This window comes from Vidua macroura, chromosome 1, assembly GCF_024509145.1.
Source record: "Vidua macroura isolate BioBank_ID:100142 chromosome 1, ASM2450914v1, whole genome shotgun sequence".
Lineage (NCBI taxonomy): Eukaryota > Metazoa > Chordata > Aves > Passeriformes > Viduidae > Vidua > Vidua macroura.
The window spans coordinates 43,067,543-43,094,241 of record NC_071571.1 but is presented as its reverse complement, the minus strand read 5'-3'; the positions used below and the strand labels follow the sequence as shown (position 1 = coordinate 43,094,241).

The window sequence follows — 26,699 nt, the reverse complement described above, 5'->3', positions numbered from 1 at the left end:
TTTAGATGAATCTACCATTTTATCAGAGCTACTGACACTTTCTTCCAGTAACGTCATCTGCAATGCGTGGGCACAAAGTTTCTTTATGAGAAGCTCATGACATAGGAGCTCCTAACATCTGAAAACATATTGCTCCTAACATCTGAAAGTGGTGCAAATCCCAAACCTTCATAGTCCTCTTTCTAGAGTGACGACACTCAAACAGATTTCACTGCACCTCCACATTATCTCCCCTGCTCTGCTCTTCTCTTTCCTTTTAGGAACTCCTGCTACTAAGTTTGTCTCACAAAGACAAATCCCCCACATTGTCTTTTTCATCAGAAGCTGTCATCTGGAAGATACCTCCCCCCCCAACAAAATTCTGCACCTATCCAAGTAAAACTGAATAGCACAAGTCTAAATTATATTAGCCTTGCTTATGTGGCACTGTTATGTGGATGACATTCAAAAAACACATCATATGAAGTTTGCTGAAGGATGAGCAGAGAAGCTGTGGCTTTATGTACTGATTCATAGCCAGATGTGCTTCCTTCTCACCACTGAAAACCCTGCTCTGCCCTGTGTGTAGATTGGCCATGGGTCAGAGTTTGCAGGGAATCTCCTTGACTACACACATGCTGGGAACTGTGCTCATTGACTTGTTCCTTAACACTTTACTTTCCAAGCAATGAAGTCCTTTCTCACCTTTACATATTCAGAAAATGAAAAGGTCATGCTATGTTTTGGAGAAAGGACAATAATGTGAGTCACAACAAACCATGAAATCCATGAAACATCACTGGAAAAACAGATTTTGAAAGAAGTGATCCAATCATACCTCAGCCCTAAAAGAAATGACCATGAAATCCAAATATTTTAAGTTCTATCCAGGAACCATGAGAACACCAGGTGAAATCTCTAAGTTTAGTGGGCATTTTGACTAAAAATCTCACCTTGTAAGTAGCTGGGACAACATAATGCATTAATTTATTTTTATAAGTAGTTTCCATGAAAAGAGAATGGAAAGCAGTACAAGTGGAAGGCTGTGAGACCTGGGACTGATTGTACAGTAAAGGCTAAGCCATGATGTGAAACCTCAGGAGCTGCTGAATCTTGAAATACTATAAAACCAAATAACTTCTATCAGGAGTAAATGTGATTGGTATTTTCCTGAAGTACATAGTGATTTGTTTTAAACAGTGATTGCTATCAATGCTGTTGGAATTGTATTCATTCTCTTCAGAGAGCTCACTTAAATAACTCTTAGCATCTACTATTTGAACTTATTTGTATTCCAATAACATTCACCACATTATTGGCACTGTCCACCTACACAAGAGAAAAAATTGCCCTTTTTTTAAAGAGTTTATATTCTGAGAGCAGTTGAATCTTGCAACATTGCAAAGAATATTTGAGCTCAGAAATAATCCACATCACGATGATTATCAGATCACCACCTAAAATAGGATCCAAGCAATCTTGGAAGGCCAGAAATTACTGAGTCAAGGTAAAGGCTCAAGATACATTAACCAGTACATTCTAGAAAGGAAGCACAGATCTTCATTTTATTAAAACACCGAAACCTTTATAAATTAAGCTGGGATTTCAGCAATGCTGAAAACAATTAGACAATGAGTTTCAAAGGGAACTGCCATGTACATTCCGCTGTCTCATTTCAAAATCCCAGCCAACAGCAGCAATTTTATTTGGTTTAAAACATCATATCACCATGGGAAACAAACCCACTTACTTTTCATTCCAGGCAAGAATGAAGTGTGGGTAAGGGAGTGAACATGGTGGTAATGTGCACATCTGCAGGTGATATATGGGCATGGGCTGTACTAATAAAGAAAGTGAAATTCAGAATGATACCAACAGCAGGGAAGGCAAACTGGATCCTGGAAGGATGACAGTGATTGTGCAGCTTACAAGAAAATAATCAGAAGTAAGGGTCAACTTTCACCCTCTCTGGAGGCAAGTAGGCAGGTCTCTAAACACCTTTCCATCCACTTCTTTTTGTTGATGGGATTTTGGGGTTTTATTTGCTGTGCTTTGCAGTTTTCCAAATCCATGTTCTTTGCCTGCACATTGGTAACACATAAATATGCTACTTACTCCCTCATGCGTTTCAGCTTGGTCTCAGCCATTGTACTGTTGAGATCTCTGAATCCCTGGGGCACCCCTGGAGACACTCCGGTGACAGTCCTCGAGCCTACAAATCAATGCAGACACATAACCTTATTCACCTTCATCCCCCGAGCTCTATTGCAGAATCAAGGGCAGTCAGAAGGAGGAAGACTATTCCTGCTTCTCACAAGGCAGTGCCACATTAATTAAAGATTAATTAGATTATTAAACGTACATTAAGGGCAACTCCTTTCTGAGGGACAAGTAGGTTTATAGCCTAAAGGCACCAGAATTGTAATAACAAGGAATATACGAGGAATTACAACAGAAAGGACAATCACTTGAGGAAGTTCTGGGACGAATAAATATACAACAAAAATAGATTTGTTTTGACAATATGCATTTTCTTCCTTTTTTTTTTTTTACTTATCTTTAAGAGCAAAAACATTCTTCCTAACAGGCAAGTCTCTCCTTGAGCCTGATCATTACTGAGAACTGGAAGTATTTATCTATGACGTCAGTTTCTCCTTCAGATAAAGGTACTCTTTTTATGTATGAATATATATATATATAAAACCATACCTGTATATGTAAATACATATGTACGTGTAATAAATATGCACATGCATAAATACACATGCCCACTCTTTCTCTTTGCAGGCCTTGTGAGCTGTTGCAATATTTCAGGACCTAGGGCTCACATACCACTGAAGCACTCATCCACAGGAACACAGAAGTGCTGATTCACAGAGGACTGTCAGGGTTATCAGCTCAAATATGCTGCAATTTCATGTAGTCATCCCATCATACAAGTCTGTGGTTTTCCCAAGAAATTTATGTACTTTTTGCTCTGACTACTCCCACTGAAAGACAATTTCAAAGCCTCACTGGGAACAAGTGGCTAAAATCTCCCCTCTTATTTCCTGATAAAATGTCTTTATCAAGCAGTTCCTGCTCATTTTCCTCCTGTGCCAGTCCTTTCCTTTGGCTTACACAGTTCTTTCCTTCCCTTTTGCATACTCCTTTCATTTCTTTATAATTGGAAAAAGAGATCCTATTTCAGCTTTCAATTTGTTAAGCTGAACAAAGCAGCTATTTTAGCCTCTTCTTGCAAATTGTTTGGCATTAGGATTTCACTTCCCAAAAAAGGAGACGTATCAGGGTGTAAATGTGTGGGCTGTGCCACACAGGACCCAAGTTCTGAACAGGCATGGGAGGGCTTTGCATAGGGTAGGAACAAGCCAAAAGTCAAACATGTTAACAAAATGTCTTGTCTAAGTGAACACACACTCCCCTCCTACCAGGGGTTTTTAGCTTGGACTCAGCTGGGGTTTGGCTTAGTTTGGATTGCATTAACAGGGATCACATGCAGCCAGAGGGAGCTTGCAGCTCTCCTCCCTCTATGAGCAGGTATAGACACCCCCAGAGAACACCAAATGCTTCCCTGGAATGTGTAACCTAGGCTCTCCCAACAGTTAGGCTCCTATGCCTTACATGATTCTAGACCCTGATCACATCCATTTGACTACTGAGATTAAAACTTTCCATTGTGAACACATTCCTACTGAATCTCTCACAGTGAGTGTCTGTTGGATTCAGAAGCTTGGAAGCACAGAAGAAATGGATTCCTGATTCTGTTAGCAGGATGGACAAACAATTGCACATTTAAAAACATTCTCTTAGCTTATCTTACACCTAATGGCTAGGAGTTATCTGGTGCCCAAGTATTACAACTCAGGTATAATTAATGTAGTTTGAAAGATGAAAAATGACAAGCCCAGTTCTTAATGGCAACCAATTATTTCACCCATTAATGCAAAAAACATTTCCTGATTGTTTACTATAAGAGCGTGCATGCATATTCATATGTTTTACATGGAGTCTGCAAGCATTCAACTCCTTCAGCAGCACTGGAAAATTCAGCCATCCTCAGGACAGCTCTGAGGAAAGCCCAGGTGCTGTGCAAAGTAGTGCTCATGACTTACTGGGCTTCTCTCTCAGCTGGCACAGTATGAAGGTCCAGATGTAAGGCTTTGGTGCTTTGAAACTAATTAAAAATTGATGCCCTGATCACCAGTGGCCTAAAGGAAAATATAAATCTTGCAGTCTCTTAAAAAGGAGTATATTTAACCACAGGTACCAGATAAATTCTGGTATTATTATTATTATTACAGGATATATCACTCTTGTAAGAGCTCAACATATTCTTTCTGTTTAGTGAATTCAGTATGTTTATTACTACAATATTTCCTTCTCCTCTGACATTTCTTTATTAAAGACATCCTTCTTGCTAGTTTTGTTTTGTTTTCCCTGGGATTTCTGGCTAAATAATTCATATTTTGTCTACTTTACACATTGGCAGTTGGCCAAGAAAAACTTTGTCTCTACATGCAAACTCTCTATCTTTCTCTCCATTTAATATGATTTTTTGGCTACTGCAAGGCAGCACAGACTGAATATTGTAGGATGCTGCAAAGGTGTGGTTAGTAATTTAAAAAAATGTGTTCTCAGCGACGACTGCTAAAAGCTTGATACATTTGCTGCTACAGCACACCTCAACAAATTTTACTGGGGTGATTCATAACCATACCAATTTCTACATCAAATGCATTTTCTTAGAAACAGTTACTTGGTTAATAATGTATTTTGCACCCAGCTTCAGGCAGTTTGTGTACCCACATATCAACATAGAACAAGGAGCTACACTTCTTCAAAAAGTTACCAGATAATTATTTGCATTTTTTATCCAATATATCATTCTTGATCCATTAAACAAAATCAAATGAAACAACAAGAGCACTGTCTTTTCAAAACCAGGTATGGTGGCTTTCTAAATGCATTTCAATGTCTCCCAATGTCTAACCCAGTATTGCAGAAACAATATAGGGCAAAGGGCAAAAGTCCTTTGTCCTCTCAGGTGATAGAGCACCAGTTTGAGGTTTTCACTGAGGATCTGTAGAGAAAGGAATTTAGTCATAGGTGCATTATCTGGTAAGAGTTTTCATAAATTATGGTCCAAAGGCACTCCTACAAACATTTCTGCTAATGACCAAAGAATAGGTGACACACACTACTGCATCCCTTCATAAGCCATGATGTATTGTGAAGCTGTTATCTCCACTGAATCACAAACTTCTGTTTGTATTTCAGATTTCTTTTCTTTACCTTTCACTGCTACATATGAGCTCCTACAATGCCTTTTTGTACAAGATATAAAAGATTAGAAACAGATGTGTTTTCCAGATTCATAAACAATACCAACTGCCCCTAACCTTCTCTTCCTTAATGCCAAGCATATTTAGTAAAATTTAAAATGCGTTTTTCAAATTCCCTTATCTTCTGCAGTTTTTTTTCTGCGATCTTCCCAATTTTTCAGTTTATCAGCATGGCCTATCTTATTTCAAATGCACTCTGCATGGACCTTTATAGCCAACACAAAAGCAATTGTGTACCACGAAAGCTCTCGTACTTGGAGTGATTCTGGGACCTCTTGAGGAGAAAATTCAGTTACATCCCAAGTCCTTTTATAAACACTGAGGTTTATAATAAAAAAAATTCCACCTGTTGAAAAACAATATATATTTATTGCATCCTTTTTATCACAACCTTTGCTGACATAAAAAAAAGTTCTATTGTTTTTCTTCTTGGTTGTTCTCTAACAACCACTTGAAATGACTCATAATCTTTTTGTAATACTTTAATAATGAAAGATGCCACAAGAAATTCTGTCCTGGCCAGATTCCTGCTTCTACTGCCCTATTATTACAATGAAATCCATACTGTTTTCAGGAGCAGCCATTATAATCCTGCTGCAGCTCTGTAGCCCAGTAATATGGTATTGCCACTGCTTGCACCAGGCCACACACCTGGAACTGAGTCTGCAAGGCTCCAGGCTTTGTCTGATCTTGTCTTGTCCTGACAGAAGTTTTGATTTAATTGCTTCAGCGATAGCAGCAGTTCTTTGAATTACTATGTTTTGTTTTATCTCCACTTTTTCTTGTAACATACAACCTGCTTTTCTAGATGGATAGTAGTATTCTGTGTAGAAAGACATATTTATAACTAACAATTCAATTAACATAGAGAAGTACAGGCTGGTACAACATCAGATGCCTTGAAAAGTGGGAACGAAGGATGAGATGTAAAGGACTGCAGGCATGGGATGTCAAAAAGGGAGGCTCTGGCTAGTACTTGCAATACCATGGGTAAAATCAATGTGCTAGTGGTTAGTTAAAGAAATGCAGACCTGGAAGGGGACACAACTAGCTTTAGGGTGAAAAAGATAGCAAGTATCTAACCTATGTAAATGCACTATATACAGAAAATTTTGATGCAATGGGTATTTGGAGCCCAGTGAAAAATATGCAAGGTATAAATGAACATTAGCAAACACATAAAAATGACCCCAACTGCAGGTTTATAGCTTGATTGGAAGAACTTAAAATAACGAAAGTTTAAACTTTCTAAGTGATACTGGGCATACAAAGATAAAAGGGAACCTGGAGATTTGTCTCTTATTATCATCACATATATTTCTTTGGAGAAAATCATACCTAATTACTACCTAGTTTGGAAAAAGCCTATAAGTTTCAGCACGGACTGGTTGGAAATTTTTTAGTGATAAAAGTACAATTCAATTTTTTAATACTACAATTTTTAAAAAGACATCTTCTTGTCCCTAATACTGAATGGAAAAGATTAAGATAAGGGAGTTTCTAATACTGAGATTGTTTTTTAAACACCACTGTTTGTCTTAGGCTAATATTCTTGTTTGTTCTCACCAACCTTCAAGGCAATTCCTCTCTAATTAAATGAAGGGATATCGAAGCACAGAGCAATTTTTTTTCTTATTTCAACTTCTGTAAACCCCTTGCAGACAGTGATGCTGCAAATGCATAAATGAGTGCAGAATTTGGAGATGGGGGTTTTCTGTAAATGTGAAGAGAAACTAGATGTAAATGTTCCTTCCTTCAGTCCTGAGGGTCTCCTGGCATGGGACACAGAAGGTGACCAGTGGCTACAGGACTATGATGGCAAAAACTTTGATTACTCCCTTCCATCCTTCTTCTTTGACTCTCTCTTCCCATCTATCCAGGCTCACAAACAGGGGTGAACCAGAGCTCAGCACTGGAAGAACGTCTGGAAGCAGGACTTCCTAGGAGTCTCCTGTGTTGTGGTTTTAGATAATCCCAAGTCAGGTTTATCCCAACTGAATGAGTGCAAATGAAGCAACTAAATGAGGCTGCAGTTCCCATGGGAGGCTTTGGGAACTCAGCTGGCCTTTCATGCAGCTCCCACTCAGGCTGCTGCTGGCCCAGTCCCACCAAGTGGCCTCTGAGGACAGTGACTATGGCAGCCACAGTAAATAGCCTTCTTTCACTTAAGTTTTCCTTTTAGCTTTTAAGTAGACCACAACGACCCAGGTTTTCCAACTGTAAATCTATAGACAATTTTTTGCCAGAGATTTTAGGATTAAATTACTAAGTTAAATTCTCACTGTTTTCTTTGTACCTGTAATGAGATACTCTTACATAAATTAAGTATTATCCAAACCTTGACCATAATTTTTAAAATATTAAATATTTTAATTCATTTTCTCTTATTGTTACCAGGATCAAAAACTATAAAATAGCTAACACATCCTCAAATATTTTCCTCTGGAGAAAAAATGACAGTAGCCAAGTTTTAATTTTTTTTTTTTATAATATTCTATTCTTCTAACTATCATGCTTTATGGTTTTATTATTTGCAACAAAAGCACTTAACTACTTATGCCTTTTCTTTTGGCATAGTTATACCTCTTTGCAGTAGATTAAGGAAATAATTTTCAAAGTGATCACATTTTTTGAGTTATTTTGTTGCAATATAGAAATAGTTGGACAGCGCTGCATACAGACTGTTAATAACTGCTGCTATCTAAAGAAGATACAGCATCTTACCCAATGAGCTGCTATTCAGGACACTCTCCAAATACTCAACCATTGCCTCTATATCACTGTCCTGTGAATAAATGAAATAGGAATGGCATTAGTGTGAACACAAACCTAAACACAAACACCATGTCCCAGAGGTGCCATCCCACAAACATAGAGGATATCACACAAGTAAGTGTCAAGACTAGATTATAAAGAAGTTACATTGCCCAAGACATTTTCCATGTTTTCTTCTCCTAAAACATCAGGCTTTGGAATGATGTAATAACCAAACAACAATTTAAGTCAGATTCCTTGCAGAACACAAGTGTTTAGAAGAATTCTGCATGGAATTTAAGGAAATATATTTACTGTGGAGGGTGGTGTGCAGTCTCTGAAAATATACCAGCATTTTATCATCAGTTAGTCCTGGAACATCTAAAACAATATTACATTGAAAAAGGCAAGTATATACTTTTTAACTATGCCAAAATTGTTATGCTTATGATAGCTGTCCACAACAAATTAATACTTATCTTTCATGTAATTGCATCTACTTACATGTCTAGTAACAGCAACTAATTGAAAAAATTTTAATTAAGAAGAGATTTTAACATTTTTATATTTCAAGTGTTCTGCTACTAAACAGATGGCTGACAGTTTTGCCGTGATATCTTTCATACGAAATGCTGTTTGTGTACACAGATAAAATTTAAAGTTCTGGCCATTAAGCAATGATTGTTTTCCAGGAAGTACATCACAATTTTATGACAGTCCAAGAAAAACTTGGACTCTGAGTGTGTAGAAGCTGCTGCCATATCATATTTACAACACAGCATTTCTTGACTATTTAAAACTGACAGTCAACATCTAGACCTTGCTAAAAAATTTAAAAAATAGTCAGCGCTCTACGCCTTTAAGAGACTGAAAACAATGGAATAAAAAGAAACACTATTGACCTCCACTTCTACAATGGACAATCTGTTTTATACTCTTCTGTGATCTTACTAAAATGCCCATTCTAAATTTCTTAACTTAGGAACTGCCAGCACACCTAAACAGGGCAGCAATAATTGCTGGCAATGACTTCCAGTTGGTTAGGGACCTTCTGGTGCAAGTGGGAGCTGTTATGGATGAGCATAAATTAACTATTCTTTCACCCCAAGTTGTTGTATGAGCTTATATTTGAAACAGGCTCTGCTACTTTAGCTGAGGTTTGCAAGGCAGGAATCAGGTTCTTGGTTGGACATTACAAAAGGTAATGCACAAGCTCATAGGTTCAAAGGAGCCTCTTTGCCCTTTTGGAGCAGCCTGTGGGGTCCTGATTGGATCAGGTCAGCACAAGAGTTTCCAGTTCTGCAGCCAGGAAATGCTAGAGAATGCATTCATTATGTTCATATACACAGTACATACTGAATATTGAATTAAGACAGTATTACAGATATAATTTCTCTGTACTTCTAAAAAAAAAAAAGAACCTTTAGGACTTCATTAAAAAGATGTCATTAAATTTTTCATTCAAAACTAAAATGTTATATTGATTTTCTGCTAATATTACTTTGTAATTATTTTTATTTTTATTATCATTAACAGTTAACCACAAATCTACAGACAGGCAAAACATACTAAATAACCATATACAACACTATTGCTTTAATAAAACTTTTTTAAAACTTTTTTTTTAATGGGATAAAGCCTGTAATTCCCAAACATTTGACTTCTTACAATAGGACATCATATATACTCCAATTATAACAACAAAGTTGAATTATTCTCTTTATGCTGTAAGGCAAAATATATATTTTCACCTCTTCATCACTCCTGTCTTTTCCCCACTTGGGTTTAGCACTGGAAGAGGATTTAGTTGTTTTATTTAATATATTTCTTTAATCTTTCTCTTTTTTTTTTTCTTTTTGCAGAGAAAGCAAAGCCCTACAGAATGTACAAAGGACTGTGACAGATGCCCAGAAGAGAGGCACTCCCATGTATAAGAGCCAGTGTGGGTGAATGCTTGCACATTTCAGATTCGGAACAAACAACTACATTTCTAACAGCCACAAGCCATGCAAAAACATGTGTTAGGAATCCAGTGGAGCATCTTAGGGGTCACAGCACACAGATCACTCAGAGCTGCTGGAGCTATGATAATTTATGTCAGCTGAGTGTCTGGCTTGACAATCTCAGAAGCAACTTGGAATTTGAAAATAGGAACCTACTGCATCACAGTAGTAGACTGTCATAGTGAAGAGGGTGAATTTGTTATTATGGTCACTGAGAAAAAACACTAAGAGCATGGTGATGAACTGCAGTAAAGAGCATCCACCAGCATCTCAGCTAAATCAAAGCCAATGGAAGCTTCATTACACACTAACTTTTCAAGATGAAACCTCTGTTAAGCATCACACATTACAATGTTTTTTAAAACAGTTTGTCATTCTCTTTCATGATTTCCCCCTAATTAGAAACTGGTTCTCTTAGAAAAAAAACATGTGGAAAAGAGCCACTGGCTTGAAGAGGTAGAGGTCTGGAAAAGTAATTGGCAAATTGCTGCTTGAAACCTGTCATTGTACATTTCTGCTCCAAAAGAAAGGGACAAAGGACACTAAACTCCAGTGCTGGAAAATGTACTTGAAATCAGATATGCTGTACTGAAAGGTATCAACATGAGAAAAAGCAAAAGCTGTCTCAGCTCCTACCCTAAACCTTTAAAATTAAAATGTTTCAGTGCCTAACTCTACCTTCCTAAGTGGTCTTACATCCCATGTGAGGCTGCTACTTCTCAGTCTATCTTGACATCTGTGGGAGTCTAATATAGCTTGAATAAATAGCTCATATCCCTTTCTACATCTTGCACCTTAATATGTTGTTCATAAAGATGACTTTTCTGACCCCATGCTACTGCATGAACATTGGAAATTTTTTTAATCCTTGTTTGAAATAATGGGGTCACCAGAGAGCACCACCAGGTGCAGTATTTCTGCACTCTCTGCATAGAAGTAACTAGTAAAGCAATCTTGGGATTGGAAATTTAAGAGATTTGCAGAAATTACCTTAGTAGCCCTTACTGTGTTGCACTGGAATGATTTCTTTTTACCACACACCTCCAAAAGCTTGGTTTAAGGTATCTTTGAAGAACAGGTTTAAGAGTATGAATCCCATCATAGAAATAGAAGTAGGAGGTTTGGTATTAAGTAAATGACTGCAGAAGCAAACCTTTGCTATTCTGGTAGGATTTGAAGCTTATTATTAACACTGAGCACGATCCCACCTACCTTTGAGTGGGATTCATCTCACATAACCATTGATATGCAAAAGGAAGATGTTGCGTGCATGTTAATAACTGTAAATCCCTTTATAATCACCAAAGAGGGACCTCTCTGCATATTCCATCCAACCTGCATTAGGTGTTTACTCCCTAATAATGCTTGCTTACTTCCCCTCACAGTACTGCCTTTCTGTTTGTTGAGTTCAGACAAAGATGTTCAGACTTGCACAGATATGTTCAGTCTGCTTTCACCCTGGATTTACTGCAGAATTTTCCACTTGAGAAAGCAAAAATTGCCCATTTTCACTTTCTACTTCCCAAGACATAGAAAAGGTAATTGTGTCAATACCCAGAAACACACTTATTGAATATCTTAAGATATTAAGACACGATGAGGTGCCAGTGGGATGGCTCTTCCAGCCCACCATGCTGGTTCTTATCATGGAATTTTTAGGCAGTCCAACATGAGGGACTGTTACAGCTCACATCTGAATGCCAACATCTAATTTAGTCTGCATTACTGAGAAATCTATTTTTGTCTTCTGCCCTTCATTAATTCTAAGCAGCAGTCTGCCTGTTCAAAACCACTACTGATTGACACTTAATGATACCATCAATGAAAGTTGAATGAAAATTTCAAAAGGCATTCTAAAAAAGAAAAATTATCTCAGAGTCTGATGAAAATGAGCAGTAATTTCATTTTTAAGAGTACCTTGTGGTAGACTTTCTGGGCAAAGGTTTCTTTGCATGTCTATGCATTGTGGGTAAGCATAAATGCAGCAAACTGAAAAAAACATTGTCTAAGATAATCCACTGTTTTACAATTGAATAACAATTTCTTTAGACCACTACTGCACAAACTGCTCCTGAATTTTAAGGCATCCTGTGTGTTTAATTTGAAAGTTAGGAGGACATGTCTAGATTGCATGGAGCTGTTTCTGAGTAAATTTCAAGTTTTACTTGTGGGATAATTTCATGATCCCCTGATACTGTGGTAGAAGTAGAGTTCTGATTTCTCACACTTTATTTTTGCCTTAAAAAATACATCTCAAAGAAGCTATTAGTTCAAATTTTTCAAAAACCACAACTTACTTATAATTTAGTGAAGAATATTAGTCTTCTTGGCCAGTTCCCTGAAATGCAGAAGACATCACACCCTGTGCTGCAAACTTTGCACACGATCACAGAATGAAGTAACTGTTCCTAGGCAGAGCCAGGTAGTACCATTCAGAGGCACTGCAGGCCATGCTTGAAACTGGGGGCCCATAGGAGAAATTAATAGTTCCTGAATGCCTTAGGAAGATCCATTTTCAGAACTGCCTCAGGCACTTAAGTTTATTGACTTGACTGAGACTTGATCACTGGAGACAAGATTCATCTCAGCTCATTCTGACCAGACCTATATTAGGTGCCTTTTCCAATAATCCTCAACCTTCACACTGCAATCCCTGACTTTCTTGCGGCAGCCTTAACTGATAAAGCTACTTTAAGCCTTTCAACAATAAGTTTTCTCTTCACTGACACTTTCTGTGAGGTGGGAAAGTCTACAGATTTGCTGATCTGCAGCTGTTTTGCAGCTGTTTAGGCTCATTGTTCATCACATTATCCTAGAAAATATGTCTAATATAGGCAGGAACTAGAGGTGAATATCTTTGGGAATTAGAGCTGGAACTCTTATCTTATGCTTGAAGTATACCTTCAGCTTTAATTTAATTTAAATCATAGCTGGCATTTGAGAGGATCCCACTCTGAGTGTTTTAGAGTCACAAGAATGGTTTCTGACCATTGCGATCTCTTCTGACCAAGGTTCTGACCATCCTGACCAAGTGATCTACCTTAAGGCATTCATGGGAGTGTTATCTTTAGTCTTGAAGGAATGCAAAAATATTTCTCATCAATATCTTATAATACACATATAATTAATTCACGTTATTGATATATACATACACTCCTAAAAAAAGAAATCAGCAATGTCAGCAGGACAAATTCTGGGAAGGAACTTCGTTTTCTCATGGAAAATGAGCATCAAGTGTATACAGGGCTCTCAAAGGTCACATATACCTGGTGATTTGTCTTAGAGACTGTCCATGACAATTCTGCATCTTCCTCTTCTTCACTGTCTTCTGAACAGGATTCAAACTCATCTTTATAATATTCTTCTGCAATTTCTGGGTCTTCGGGGATCTCTAAAGGCAATTATGAGTTTATAGCATATATAGAGAAAAAAAGAATTATCTGAAAAAAAATAAATTAACTTTATAGCACCAGAGTTATGTCAATAGCAATGCATTCTGTAATTGAAAGCAAAGGATAGGTTCTCAGATTAAAATGTTTGTCTTTAGTGATATGAAAAGCAGTGTTAAAGCTGTCTCTGGCAAAGTGCAAATCCTTATCATGTGTGAATTAATGAACCTAAGGGATCTATATTGATATTGCACTGAAATCTCTAAACTACACAATAAATCATGTTGGAAGTGACCTTATGGCATCATTAAGTCAAAGCAGGGCCAGTATTGAATTGAATCCAGCTTTTGTGAGCTGAAATTATAACTCAGTTTTGTTTTGTCTAACACACATAACTTGTGGAAAATAATATATATCAGGTACATGTTTAAAAGATACGATAAATTAAATCTATATATTTTTCCAAACTTTCTTGAAGTAAAACTATAATAAAATAATAGAAACTAGTATAAAATCAAGCTATGCATACTTTGGTGTCATTCTCTCTCAATTTATTACTATCACAAGTTTTAGTAATAGCAGTGAATGCAATATTAATACAGCTGATGGGCCTATGAAGTACAATAATTGGTATTAAAACTCAACACATTCATCACAGCTTGAAAGACACTCCAGCCACTCTGGGTGAAATCCTTTAGCATCCCAGACTCTGTACAAAAGAATTAGTGAAACAGCTTGAAGTCTGATTGCATCTCCTTCGGGGGGATATTATTACAAGAAATATTAGTTGAAGACAAAAAATATTTAATGTTCAGCTGTCATAAATCATCACTGTCATTGTCATAATTTTAGCTAATGCTAATTTCAACTACTCTCCTCAATTAAGTCTGCCCCTTTAGAGAAATAAGAACTATCTTAAATTTTACTGCATTGAAATAAATAAAGTTCAAACAATATGACATAAAAATTATTAATTGATTTTTTAATTGTTTCACATGGATAAAAATCCAAAAGGATTCAAACAGGAGAACACAATTAAAATCCATATAAAAGACATTTGGGTTTGGGCAGGAGCAATAATTCTAATCTTTAAAGTGAAAGAAACAGAACTCAGAAAAAATAGTATAGCTATCTGCAGCATTAGATGGTTAAGCTCTCCTGTTGAGATGTAAGGTCTACTATCTATTGTCTCCAAAGTAATTTCAAAAATACTTCCTTTCTTTATAAACCTGATTTAGCTCCAAAATGCTGACACATTTTCACTGAGGTTTCTGCTTTAAGATATTAATGGCAGCTGCATAAAAGGCCCATGCTCCACTGTCACAATTTCTAATCCTAATCCTTCCTGCTTCTATTTTTCACCTTAGTTTGAAAAAACAAACAAGCCAGCAAACAAGCCATCTAATCAATACCTGAGTTTCCAGAAGAACACCCCCAACCTAAAAACACTTTCTCACAAAGAAAGCATTTGTTTAATTGCTAGAGTTCTACAAAGTGCTATTTGACAGAAAATCCAGCACATCATCAAAAAGGGAATCTTAAATATCATCCTTTCTACGTGGAAAGAGCACCATAAAATTAAGATACATCTCCTTTTCCATGTGAGGTGATAAATTTTTCTTTCTTGCAGAGAGGCTGTCATCCCAGTGATTAGGATAATTTTATTAGCTTCATCTGCATTCTGTCAATGTGCATTCAAATACATATAAAACAGCCCATTTATTATGTTGTAATGCAAACACCAGATTATGCTGGTGTTTTCTGAGTCATCTTCTCCTCCCACCTTCTGCATTTGTTTATTGCTGTACTAAAAAATGCAAGCCTCCCCTTTCCAACCAACCAAAGTATCAAAATCTGTCTTTTTACTCATAACTGTACCTCTAAAATGTCTGCTCTGACTACTGTAAACTCTATAATTTGTGAGCAGCCCATGACCGTAGAAAACTGGTGATGCCCCTGAACTATGCAGAGAGGCTGGCAGTGGCTGTATTCCACTTCCATGCCAGCTTTTGCATCCTTGTTGGAATTACTCACTTCACCATTTGTGAAATTGGTTTGACAGTTGTTCATAGACAGCCAGTTAATCCAAAGCTTAGTAACACAATTTGAAATGCTAGTTCAGATGCTGGAGATGTCCCAGGGTATACAAGTTTACGGGCCCCAATACAGAAACCAATTCCAAGTGGCATTTCTGAAAGAAGACAGCATGTCCACTGCCGGGGAATTTGGCATTTACCTAACAAAAGTTCTTAAAACTTTTTGGTTTTATGACTGGCATCTTTAAAGATGGAGCCTTCAAAGCATTTACACATTTATTTAAACTGTTTCCATATAACAATTATTTGAATCTTACCAAAGTAAAGCCAGCTCCCAGTCCACCATGTATTACAGATGCACAAGATATCTCTGGTTCTCTGCAGATTTATCTGAGTACAGAACAGCTTATTGAGCTGAGACCCAGGATCAGACAAATTTAAAGAACAGATAAGGTGGATTTGGCAGAGCAGATACCATAAATCAGCATGGCACACTGTGCCTCTGCTGGCCTAGTAAAGTCCAAGTGCAGATAGCTTGAGTGAGTTGGTATTTTCAGCTCAGGGCAGGCACTGTCAGGGGAGTTCAGGCCCCATAAGTTTCCATTTCCATGTCTGCAGTCCATCCTCTAGAATATTTGCTTCCTGAGTTTTCCCATAATTCCATGGGATTTCATATACACCTCCAATTTCCCCAAACCAGGTGACAAAAGGCTGCTTACTGCTCCCATTCCTGAATGTTACTAGTGAAGTTGCACACTTAGTAATATAGCACAGAAGAAAATTCTTTGGTTTGTGCTTTCAGAGAAGTATTTTTAATAAAAAATGTTGGTCTCTAGGCTGTTTGACCTCTGTTTGACCACTGCAAAGCCTATCATGGACTCCAGTGACAGGACCTTGACCCTGTCCTTTGTTCTGATAAGCAAAATAGATATTAAGCCTATTTGTGCCTGGGAGGTACCTGGGTAAAGGAGTGGTGCTAGTGAGGGCAATGCCAAGACTATTGTACTGAAAGAGAAAACAAAACTGCTGCTGCAGAACCCAGAGGACCCTGCCTCTGTTTTGACAGCTGGAGTGGCATCCAGCTGAGCATGTCTGATACAGCATTCTTACATTCTCTATAGGGAGCACAAGGAAGGGTCTGTACAGCTGCTTCTGCCCCCTCACACCCCCACATGGCTCAGCTGGTCTCTGAAAGCACCTTGTGCTTTATCCAGCTGTGTGTATTGCACCAAGGCCAGTCACAACAGCTTTTATTTGCTTACAAAGCACTGAATTCAAAACAAACTCGGCTGTTGCTTTGGTATTGCTAGATGGTTTAGGCATAGCATTGAGACATTTGATGCTTGCTATTAGATATTCAAAAGAAAACAAGCCTTGAATAAAACCATTCCTCTTTAGATCTATTTCTATACAGTAACATGATGGTAATAGTGGAATGAAGGGTAAAAATCCATTATCTAAAAAAGAATCATAAAAGCATGGTTATTCCCCAAGAAGACAAGCTAAACAGAAAACAGAGGAATGTGATACTTGTAATATTTTGCTTAAATCCACCAAGAGCTTGTTTCAGGTAGCAGAGTAACTCGGCAACAACAATTTTCTCCAGAGACGAAAATACTTTCATAAATATGTTTAATTTTCTTCTACCTCAAACTCATACTTGTCATTGTTGCATCGATGTAGTATTCCCATATTCCAGAGCATGCAGAAGACAATAAGTAAGGCCACTTTTATTAAAAGGAAAAAAAAAAACAGTAAAAGAAAAAAGAAAACAGAATGGTGCAACATATATAAATTTTCACCATTTGTATTCATAGTCACACTTGACTCTTTAGGATTATTGTACTTTTTTGATCCAAAGGGTTCATTGCATCTCTGGAAAAAGGCAGATTTTCTCAGCTGCCACATTCCTACCTTAAGGAAAAAAGTTGCTACAGTTTCATGTTGTTACACGCCTCGCTCTGCACAGCATCACACAGCGGAAAGTGAGGAGCAAATCACTCAGCTGTTCTGGCACACACTGTCATGGGACATAATGGACTCCTAAGATGGTGACATGAACCAGGACACCAGAAAGTGGCATTACCACATCCCTGCTACCACAGACTGACACAAAGAACTCAGAAAATTGAGACACAGGACCAGGACAAAGGTCCTAGCAAGACCCCATCAGTACCACAAAGGTGCCCTTGATCCTTTCCTTTCTGTGGAAAAGCATCAGCAAACACCAGTTTGATCCCATATGAGCAGTGTTATCCTACTGGAGCAGATGCCACAGTGGCACCCAGGCTGGGCACGGTGCTGGAGCACCTGAGTGCAAGAAGGGGCTGTGAGATGCAGAGTCCCTTCAGCCCTGAGAAGGGAAGGCAAAGGGGAAACCTTGCTGCTCAGAGGTTAAAAGGAAGATGGAGCCTGTCTCTTCAGAGAGGTGAATGGTGATAGGACAAGAGACAACAAACATCTGGAACATCCAGTTTGGAAATTACAGTTTGACATTATGAAAAAAAAAAAAAAAAAAAAAAAAGAAAAGGAGTATGATCAAATACTGGAACAGGGCTTAAAGAAGCTGCAAGAGCTCAATCAACCCTTGGTTCTAAACTTGATCAGACACCCCTAAATAGCCTGATCTGAAAAGAACGGCTTTGAGCAGGGGGTTGGACTAGGCTGCCAGGGGTTCCTTCCAACCTAAATTATTTTATAATGCTGTGGATATTTGATTCCTCACAAACAGTTCAGAATCACCCCAGATCTATTTGTGTGTGCACACATATTTAACACACACCCTAAACAAGCTAAGCAGAAACTTAAGAGCTGGCAAGAGGAGCTGGTGCACAGGGCTGGGCAGCTCTCTTCAGAGCTGTGCATCACTTACCACAGAGGAAGAAAACAAAAAGGGATTTCTACCTTCAAGGAAGAAAACATAAAGAGCTGAAACAAGGAAGAAAACATAAAGAGCTGAAACACGGTCAATAGGAGAGATGTTTGAAACACAGAGATATGTTTTCCTGAGCTACATCATCCTGAGTGAGAAATTCAAAGGAGATCAAGGGCTCTGTGACCCTCTGCAACTCAGGACAATACCCATATGATTAGAAAAAACAAAATAACCTCTTTATTATAATCTAAGCTCACTCAGATTGGTTTGGGGGTTTGAGGTGGTTTTTTTTTCCCTGTGCAAGACAAAACCCTTCAACTTTAAAAGTTTCAGTCAAAGAGAATCACCATCCTTTGGTCAGGTATAGATGATATATGCATTTTCAAACTCTGAAGATTCGTTGTTCAGAAAGACAGTGGAAACTTTTGTCCATCTCTTCTAAACTATGCTGAAACAGACTCTCAGAGCATACATTTAAAAAATGAACTAGAGGACGTACAGGATTTTTATGCCCATGAAAGTTCTGTACAATCCTTCTGGAGAAGCACAAAGGGACTATGAAGTTGTTAATTGAATCATCTTCTGGCATGGCCATGTGCAGCTTAGACATAAAGTAAAATGAGTTCTTCTAAATGAGAACTAGAAATATAACAAAAATTTAAACAATAATATTTTATAATTCTCCTCTTTGCATTTTAAAAAAAGTAAAAAACTTCAATTATTTTATTCAATTATTTTATGGGTGTCACTGAGTGAAGAACTACCTATTCTGAAATGGCTGGGAAAAGAGATACAGAGGGTGTAAATCAGAGTGGCCTTATGGGAATCATCTACTACTTGATGTTAGAAAGAAAGTAGCAAGTTTCAAAGCATTTATCTAAGGAAAAATTACCTTTTTTTAACCAAAATTAAATTTCCAAGAGAAATATTTTATTTGAAGGATACAGGTTTTTTTCCCTAAGCATTCCACCACCTGATATTTTATCAGTAAGTACAGAGACAAAGCATGAGAGGAAAAAAGAAGTTCTGAAAAAGAGTGGTTAACAAAAATGAACTGCAAGAAGGAAGACTTTAATCACATTTATCCCTAGTTTTCTGAATAATTTGTTTTTTCTCCTGATTTCCTAGTTGTCACATATACAGAAATGAGAGCTCTGGTAGGCAGTGACAATGAAGATGAAGCCATGCTGCCTTTCAGACATGGTTTAAGGTTCAGCAAATCTAAAAATCTTCCAAATATTCAGAAATCTTTTTAGTAATGATGGGTGAATAAGGAGAAAGAACAACGGTGATTTAGTCAGTAACAGGGAGCATAGTGAGTTTTGGAAGCCATTTCATTTATGCATAAGAGTCCTTATTAGTGTAAAAGTTGCCCTATGACTTGCACTGCTTCAAGCAGGAACATACCAAGAGAGATGTAAGTTGAAGGAAAAGTGACCGAATTACATCAACTTAAAACTATCTTACTCCCTGAGTTATTTTAAACTTTTTTTATTGGTTAAAGTGTACTTTCCAACAAAAACTCAGATTTCCTCCTGAGTCTGGCAGATACCAACCTCCTGGCACTTTCCCTTTCAATCTGACAACAGTGTTGGGAAGGAAAAAGTCCACATGTTAACACAAAATCTGCCCCTTAAGAGACTCACTTCTTTCTCCCTGAGATTTGGTTCAAGAATGCAATTTTTAAGACTTAAATTGGGGGCATTTTCACAACCAGAAGTTACAGAAAGAGAAGAAAACAAATGGGAATGGCTTATATCCCAACTTGGTGTAAGTAGTTGTGCACACAAGAGTCTGGATGCAGCAAAGATACAAAATGCATTTTATTTAGATATAAACAATAATATAAGTTATATGTTGAACAAGTAAGAAAAACAAGCAAATTATTGCAGCAAAGCAAAAAGGTGATGAACCCTTATACACCTAGATGAAATTCACTTGTGAAAGCACATATTTACAAGATCACAGGGGCACACTTTGCTCTGTGAAGCAGAAAATACAGCAGAGAATTCAACCAAGATCTTCACTGCTGTCACCTTCTCATTCCCTCCACCCAGCTGCCTGACAGCCACATGCAGTGAAAGCTAAACTGGTAGAATATACAAACTAATTCAGCATTTACAACTTCTTTCAGAGCAAATTCTTCCTCACTTGGAATTGCCTCCAGCTTCTTGCATCACTGTATCATTTGTCTCAGCTCCCCAGAAATGCCCTCTAGTTTGATAAGTAAGCCATAAAACTGCAACTGGGGCTGGACTGGGAGTCCTTATAAAATGTTTTTCAACACCATCCTGTTCACTGATGCTTTGTTTGCAGCAAAAGCTTGATGCATCTTTATTTACATCAGTTTAACCTCATGTCTAATGTGCAGTGTAAAGCTATGTTGCTCTGCATGTAGGACAACTCGGAATAGAAACTAGCATCTTTCTAAGGAAGACTTAAAACACTGAAATTATCTGAAAGGATCTGCTATGAAGCCAGTATGCAGGTTTTTTTGGACATATACAATCTCAGTGCATGTGCTTCTAATTGCTTCCTAAATTCACAGACTGTTTCATAAATGTTTTTTTTTAACATAATGCTTTGGAAGGAGTGAAGGGAATTCCTGAGCCATTTTTAAAAAGACTAGGCCAGAATAATTTTAACTTTAGTCATTGACCAAGGTGAATTTTGAAATAGACTCTCTTTATCAATGCCAAAATAAACCAGTCTAAAAAATAGATTAGGAAAAAAGTAGGAGCTATACAGCAACATAATTTGCTCTCCTCACACTGAAAGTGTTTGAGTTTTTTTACATAACTGCTGTGTAAAGACTTCATTTTTGCAAGCTTCCCTCTGTGAATCTGCAAGTGCAAGACTTCTTGTAAGAAGTAACCTATGAATTTTTGTGAAGCTATGAAAATATTTTAGTAGCTAGGCATGTTGAAGAGTAGATAGATTCAGAAAAGGTTTCCTGAGGAGCTTATGACTAGAGTTCAACTCCTGCTCTCCAAAGGCAATACTTCAAGGGAAGAACTCCTTAAACAAGAACAATGCTTTAGTCAGTGTTAAAAAAGGGAAAAAAAGCATTGATTAATTTTTCACTTTCTGGGTAAAACATGCAAACTTCATTAAATCTTGATTTTGCTGTAGTAAATCAGATTTAGTATTGCTTTAATTGAATCTGGGACCAGTTGGGCTCAGTATGAAACTGAGCAATGAAAACAAGAGACAGATGAGGAGGTCAGAGGAGCACACTACATCCTCAGATCCTGCAAGAGTCTCAGGAGTTTGTCACCCCATGTTCCAAGGACAAGTGTAGGACTGGTAACTGCAAATGCCAGTACTAAACCAGCAAGTTTCTCTCCACAAACATCCCACGGTATCATTGCAGCAAGTCAGGGAACACGCCGTATGATCCTGGAGGTAGGGTAACCACAGGAAAGAGGAGACCAATGGTTAACCACAGCAGAACTCACAGCAATGCTGTCCTCTTAACTGAGACAAGATTTCCTGGTTACAAAGGCTAATGTAACAAAAATAATGCAGAAAGGTGCTTAATGCCACTTACTGTAAGTACTATTCTGCTTTATTTTGACTTGCCAGACTGAAAAACAAGACAAGACTTGATTTTCCTTAAAGCCTTTGAGCAGTGTGATCACTTGTATGGTCATCTTTAAGAGTATTAGTTACCCATGAGTATCAATAAGTACCATTTTACAGGCACCAAAACAAAGGAGTGTGTGCATAGATGCTGGAAGATCTGCTCAGAAATATTACAGGTTTTTAACCTTCCAAGATTTACAAATCTACCTTGAAAATCCTTCAACACAGCTTGTAAAAATATCAGGCTAGAAAAAAAGCACACTATTTTATAATGTGTTAACATTTCCTATTCGAGGCCCAAGTGATCTTTGCCCACTTGAATGTCAAAGCAATATGTCCATAACTTAAAATTAGCCATGGAGACATAGGAATAATGTACACAATTACTGTAACATACTTAGCTATTCTGAAACTGTAATGAAATCAGGGGTTTTCCAGGTGTAATGTATCGCAAGATATTAAGCTAAGGACTAGCTTTATAATTATAATAGCTTATAATCTTTGCAGTATACAGAAATAAAAAGCAATATAATACAGATCAGAGAGATCATATAATATGTCCCTTTATTCATAGGGCTTAAATTTGTTACTTTATTTTTCTGTACAAAGAATTCAAATACCACAAGTATTTAACTGAAGCTCTTCTCCTCTTTTAACTTGACCCCTTCCCACACAAAAACATGTTTTTTAACTGCAGTAGCTGTTTATGAAGAGCTGGAAGTCTCACAAAAATGGATGTGAACACAACGGAAGCCCCAGCTGGCAATCCAAAAATGCAGGATATAATATTTTATTAGTGCCCCTTATGTCCAGTATTGTTTTGCTTTGGCTTTCTTTCATTCCAGGCAATGAAGTGACACAATGAGGACAAGCCCTTAAAAATATAGATACATATATAATTTCTTGAATACCTTTTTAAAAAAATAAAGCCTCTCCACCCTTGTTTACCATGTCTCATCAGCTGTGAGATTGATATGAATATACAGTGGTAGTTTTGGCCACAAATGTCAGTGCATAGTTTTAAGTTTTCATGCCTGTTATAGTGTGGCTTGTTGAGTTTAACTCTCCTTATGGTTCCTGTAAAAGGTCTGGGCCATTAGTAGCTTTGTATCCAGTTTATCTTTCAACTGTAAACACTGATCCAAACCAGAAGGATCAACAACGATGGTAAGGACATAGTAGAGTGGTTGCATCTGGAATTGCATGGAATTATCCAGAAGCACTTTTAGATACAGCTTATGATTTTGTAGCCAATTTCAAGGCAAGTTCTACTGTAGAAATTGAGTCAAAAACCCTGAGCCTTTAGCTATTACTTTTGTATAACAGGATTATGCCTTGCTCTTCATGCTATTTTCAGCTGCAAAGACTGAGTTCCTCTACCTAGAGGATTTTCTATCTAGTAAAGTTAGAAATTTCTGGTATTCCACACTATTTTCCCACATAGGTGGATACAATGCATGGTTTCTCTGGATTCTTTACAGTAAGTCCCCATAAGTAGTGTTTCCTAATTTATTCAATATATCTGAAACAGGCAAGTCAAAAGGAATCAAGTTGTACAAAGAATTGAGAGGAACTATGCTATAAAATCTGGCTTCATTAGAAGACATTGCAACCAAGGTGAAACTACCTGCACTCAAATAATTAATGTAATCAGTGAGAGATCTGCCATTACCTAGCCCAGTGTGTAGCAGCACACATAAAAAAGCTGAGGTGGTCTATCAGTGGAAAATCTAGGGTATAGATGACTTTCTGCATCCTAAAACGTTCCAGTTCTCTGGAAAAGGGGGTATCTGCTTCTCTGGTTATTCTTTTTGAATCAGAAAAGTGATTCAAGCTCAATCAAGTACATTAGAAGATGAATTATAATGCTATATTAGGAAGCAATGCATTACTTTTGTGATGGTTCCAGTAGCTTTTTAGAAGGAGGCCACATCATTAAACATGTGATGAACCTGCCCAGCTGCAACTACCCTGTTCTAACTGGCAGAGGAAGACACTGACCATATTCATCCATAACAATCAGGCTGGGTTGTAGGTCATGGATGGTCCTATTATCTTGTTGATAATATTTTGTTTAGGTTTTATAAAACAAATGATTTTATTCCAGCTGCAGTCATTATCATTAATAGAAATGAACAGTTTAATATGCAGAGTTCTTTTTCACAGCTTTGTTAGGCTTTTTCTATTAGATGAACTGACCTCTGGTTGCCAGCACTACAATATAATTTGCCTCACCAGTATTTTCACAAACCCACTATTGAAAGATAAGTACATGCACTGAAAATGCAATAATCTCCAGGAAAATGTACATTGGCCTATCTGTCCTAGTCCAAATGGAGATAGCTTCTGTAAAAAATTGGTCAAGAAATGGGGGGGGGGGTGTGGGGGTGTATGATGTTGAGCAATTTATTGCTAGGTGGCTTTTCTTTTTGGTGATAACAAGAGAAGATGAATAATTTACTTTGTTACTAACCTTCAGCAAGAACAGGAAATATAGGTACAAGTTTATCCTGACACATTTTGCATTGCTCATTCCTGCGTCATTGCCATGACTTGCAAAATATGCTTTACAACATTCAGAGATAATTAATCAATAAAATGAACTGGAGAAATTAAGCAGAAAACAAAACATCCAAATCAAAATATAAAGGGAATTCAGTTATTAATCATTAGCTATTCCATTTTATGCTGCCCGTTGAAAACAAATGAAGTGTACAGATCTATACATATATATATGTTGAACACATAAATATTTTAATTTGATAGTGACAGTGGCTCAGTGCTTCTGTGTACTATCTCTATACAAATTTTATTTCAGTTCTTTTGTCTCTTGCTTGTACTTGGAGAAAGTGAAGATGGAAGAGACACAAAGATATCTATAGTAACCCAAAACTGTTCCTACTAGTACAATATATTCTTAACTGCACTGTCTGCCATAGAGTTAAATTATTTGTATGATGACAATTCCATAAACTCCTGGACACAAGGCAGACATATCAACATTTTTCAACTAATATTAAACACAACTATAAAATATCTTTCCAAAAATAGCTCATTAGCAAAATATAATTTTTGTTTTCAATTAACCGATGTAAAACCGTAATGCAGATTAAAATTACTACATAAAAGACTTGCAAATGAGCAAAAATACTTTAAACTTTCTCCTATTTACAAAGGTTTAGCATTCTAAGGAACACATTAGTGGTCTAACTAGCTGAAACAATACATTAAGAACACTTGCTGTTCCAATGATACAATCAACACGCTTCAGTTACTTACTTAATATGGCTAACAGTAATCACAGAAGTAATTTTTTTCTAGCTCTTTCTTAACCACTCCATTGTCTGTCTTTTTACATATAAGGAGAATATTTGTTTACTTTAGATAGTATGATTAAAAATGCAAAACTGTTCAGAAACTTATTATAACAACTTCAGAGAAATAGAAATTTAAAGCCCATTTTAAAATCTTCACTATTGCAAGTAATGTTACCCTGCCCACCTCTCTGAAAATCTGCAGTGTGGAGAAAGTAATAGCCAAACCAAAAGAATCCTTTGTTCTAATATGCATGCCAGCTGGAGAGACCAAGTCTCAGAACCAGGATAATATAAGAACAAACACTAGATGACCCTGAGAAGTGGAATAATGGAAAATGAGGAAACTCAAAGAACAGAGTTGTGAGTCAAGACTTAGGACATTAAAACCAAAATAATCTATTATAAATTCTGAGGTAAGAGCTAGGAAGTATCTTAAGGGAAGAATTAGAATGGAAGGTCCGGGTATGCTAAAGGTGACCAGTGATAAAGCACATGAACAATATAGAAGTTTGTAGAGGTTTATACACAGGAGGAGAGAAGTACTTAAGCTGCTAGGCAATAAGGCAGTGCATCTTAAAAATGCTAAAGAAACAGTATTTACATTGCCTGAAAAATTTCTATTTAGGAATAAGAATCTGATTATTTCTTGTAAGATTCTCAAGAACTTGTACCAGCTGTAAAAAGTCTTGAGGAAGCTTTTCTGTAGTTCAATGAGTTCATCTCCACATCAAAACCACAGGGTCCACTCACATCTTTCATATTCCAGAAAACAAATGTGCTTGAAGACTAACAAATTGGTCAGCTATAGGTGATTTCAAAGAACTTTTTCAAATGTTTCTCAAGTGCACAAGGCTACGAGTTAGAATAAAAAATGTTCAGAATATCATTGCTGATTACCTAAAACAAATTCGGAAAGAAGTTTAAACTTCCCAGGGAAGTCTATAGCAGGGAAGTCTATAGCTTTTGCCATTGCTAAATTTTGTCCACTGTGAAGTCCAAAGCCCCAGACTGCCATAGTAGGTTTTGTTTATCTAACTAAACTGCTTTGTTTTTCCCAACTTTCAGTTAAGTGTAACTACCACTACTACATCTGACTCAAGATGCCACAGTATTCAAAACTGCTTACTAAAGCTAAACTTTAAGCTTTGTATTTGACACCTTCCACAATGACATACAATTATGATTCATAATGGTTTAGATAATTTTCACTGAAAGAGGAGTGCAAGGTGTTTTGATCTCTACTCCTTAATCCTTTAAATGCTTGGTCTTTCAATACTCCAAACCCTGCTCTTCTCTCCAGCTCATGTTGCAAACTTTAGAAGGACTGCAGGCTATGAGCCACAGATACTCTGACCTTTCCTGCACACCTGCTGGGTCTGCAGTACTATCCCTACCCATTCCTCACTAGGTTTTCTTGAG

At 37.2% G+C, this 26,699-nt stretch overlaps 1 protein-coding gene across 4 annotated transcripts in view; it reads right to left on the bottom strand.

Annotated features, from left to right (window-relative positions):
- The window catches only part of NEK11 (NIMA related kinase 11), an 81,924-nt gene that overhangs the window by 12,006 nt on the left and 43,219 nt on the right, over positions 1-26,699 (bottom strand). For all 4 annotated transcript variants that reach the window (XM_053993089.1, XM_053993107.1, XM_053993099.1 and 1 more), the window contains 3 exons: positions 13,345-13,469; positions 8,046-8,106; positions 2,095-2,191 (listed from right to left, as the gene is read on the bottom strand). In XM_053993089.1, coding sequence (XP_053849064.1) covers positions 2,095-2,191; positions 8,046-8,106; positions 13,345-13,469 — 283 coding nt within the window. The remainder of the gene's footprint in view (positions 1-2,094; positions 2,192-8,045; positions 8,107-13,344; positions 13,470-26,699) is intronic.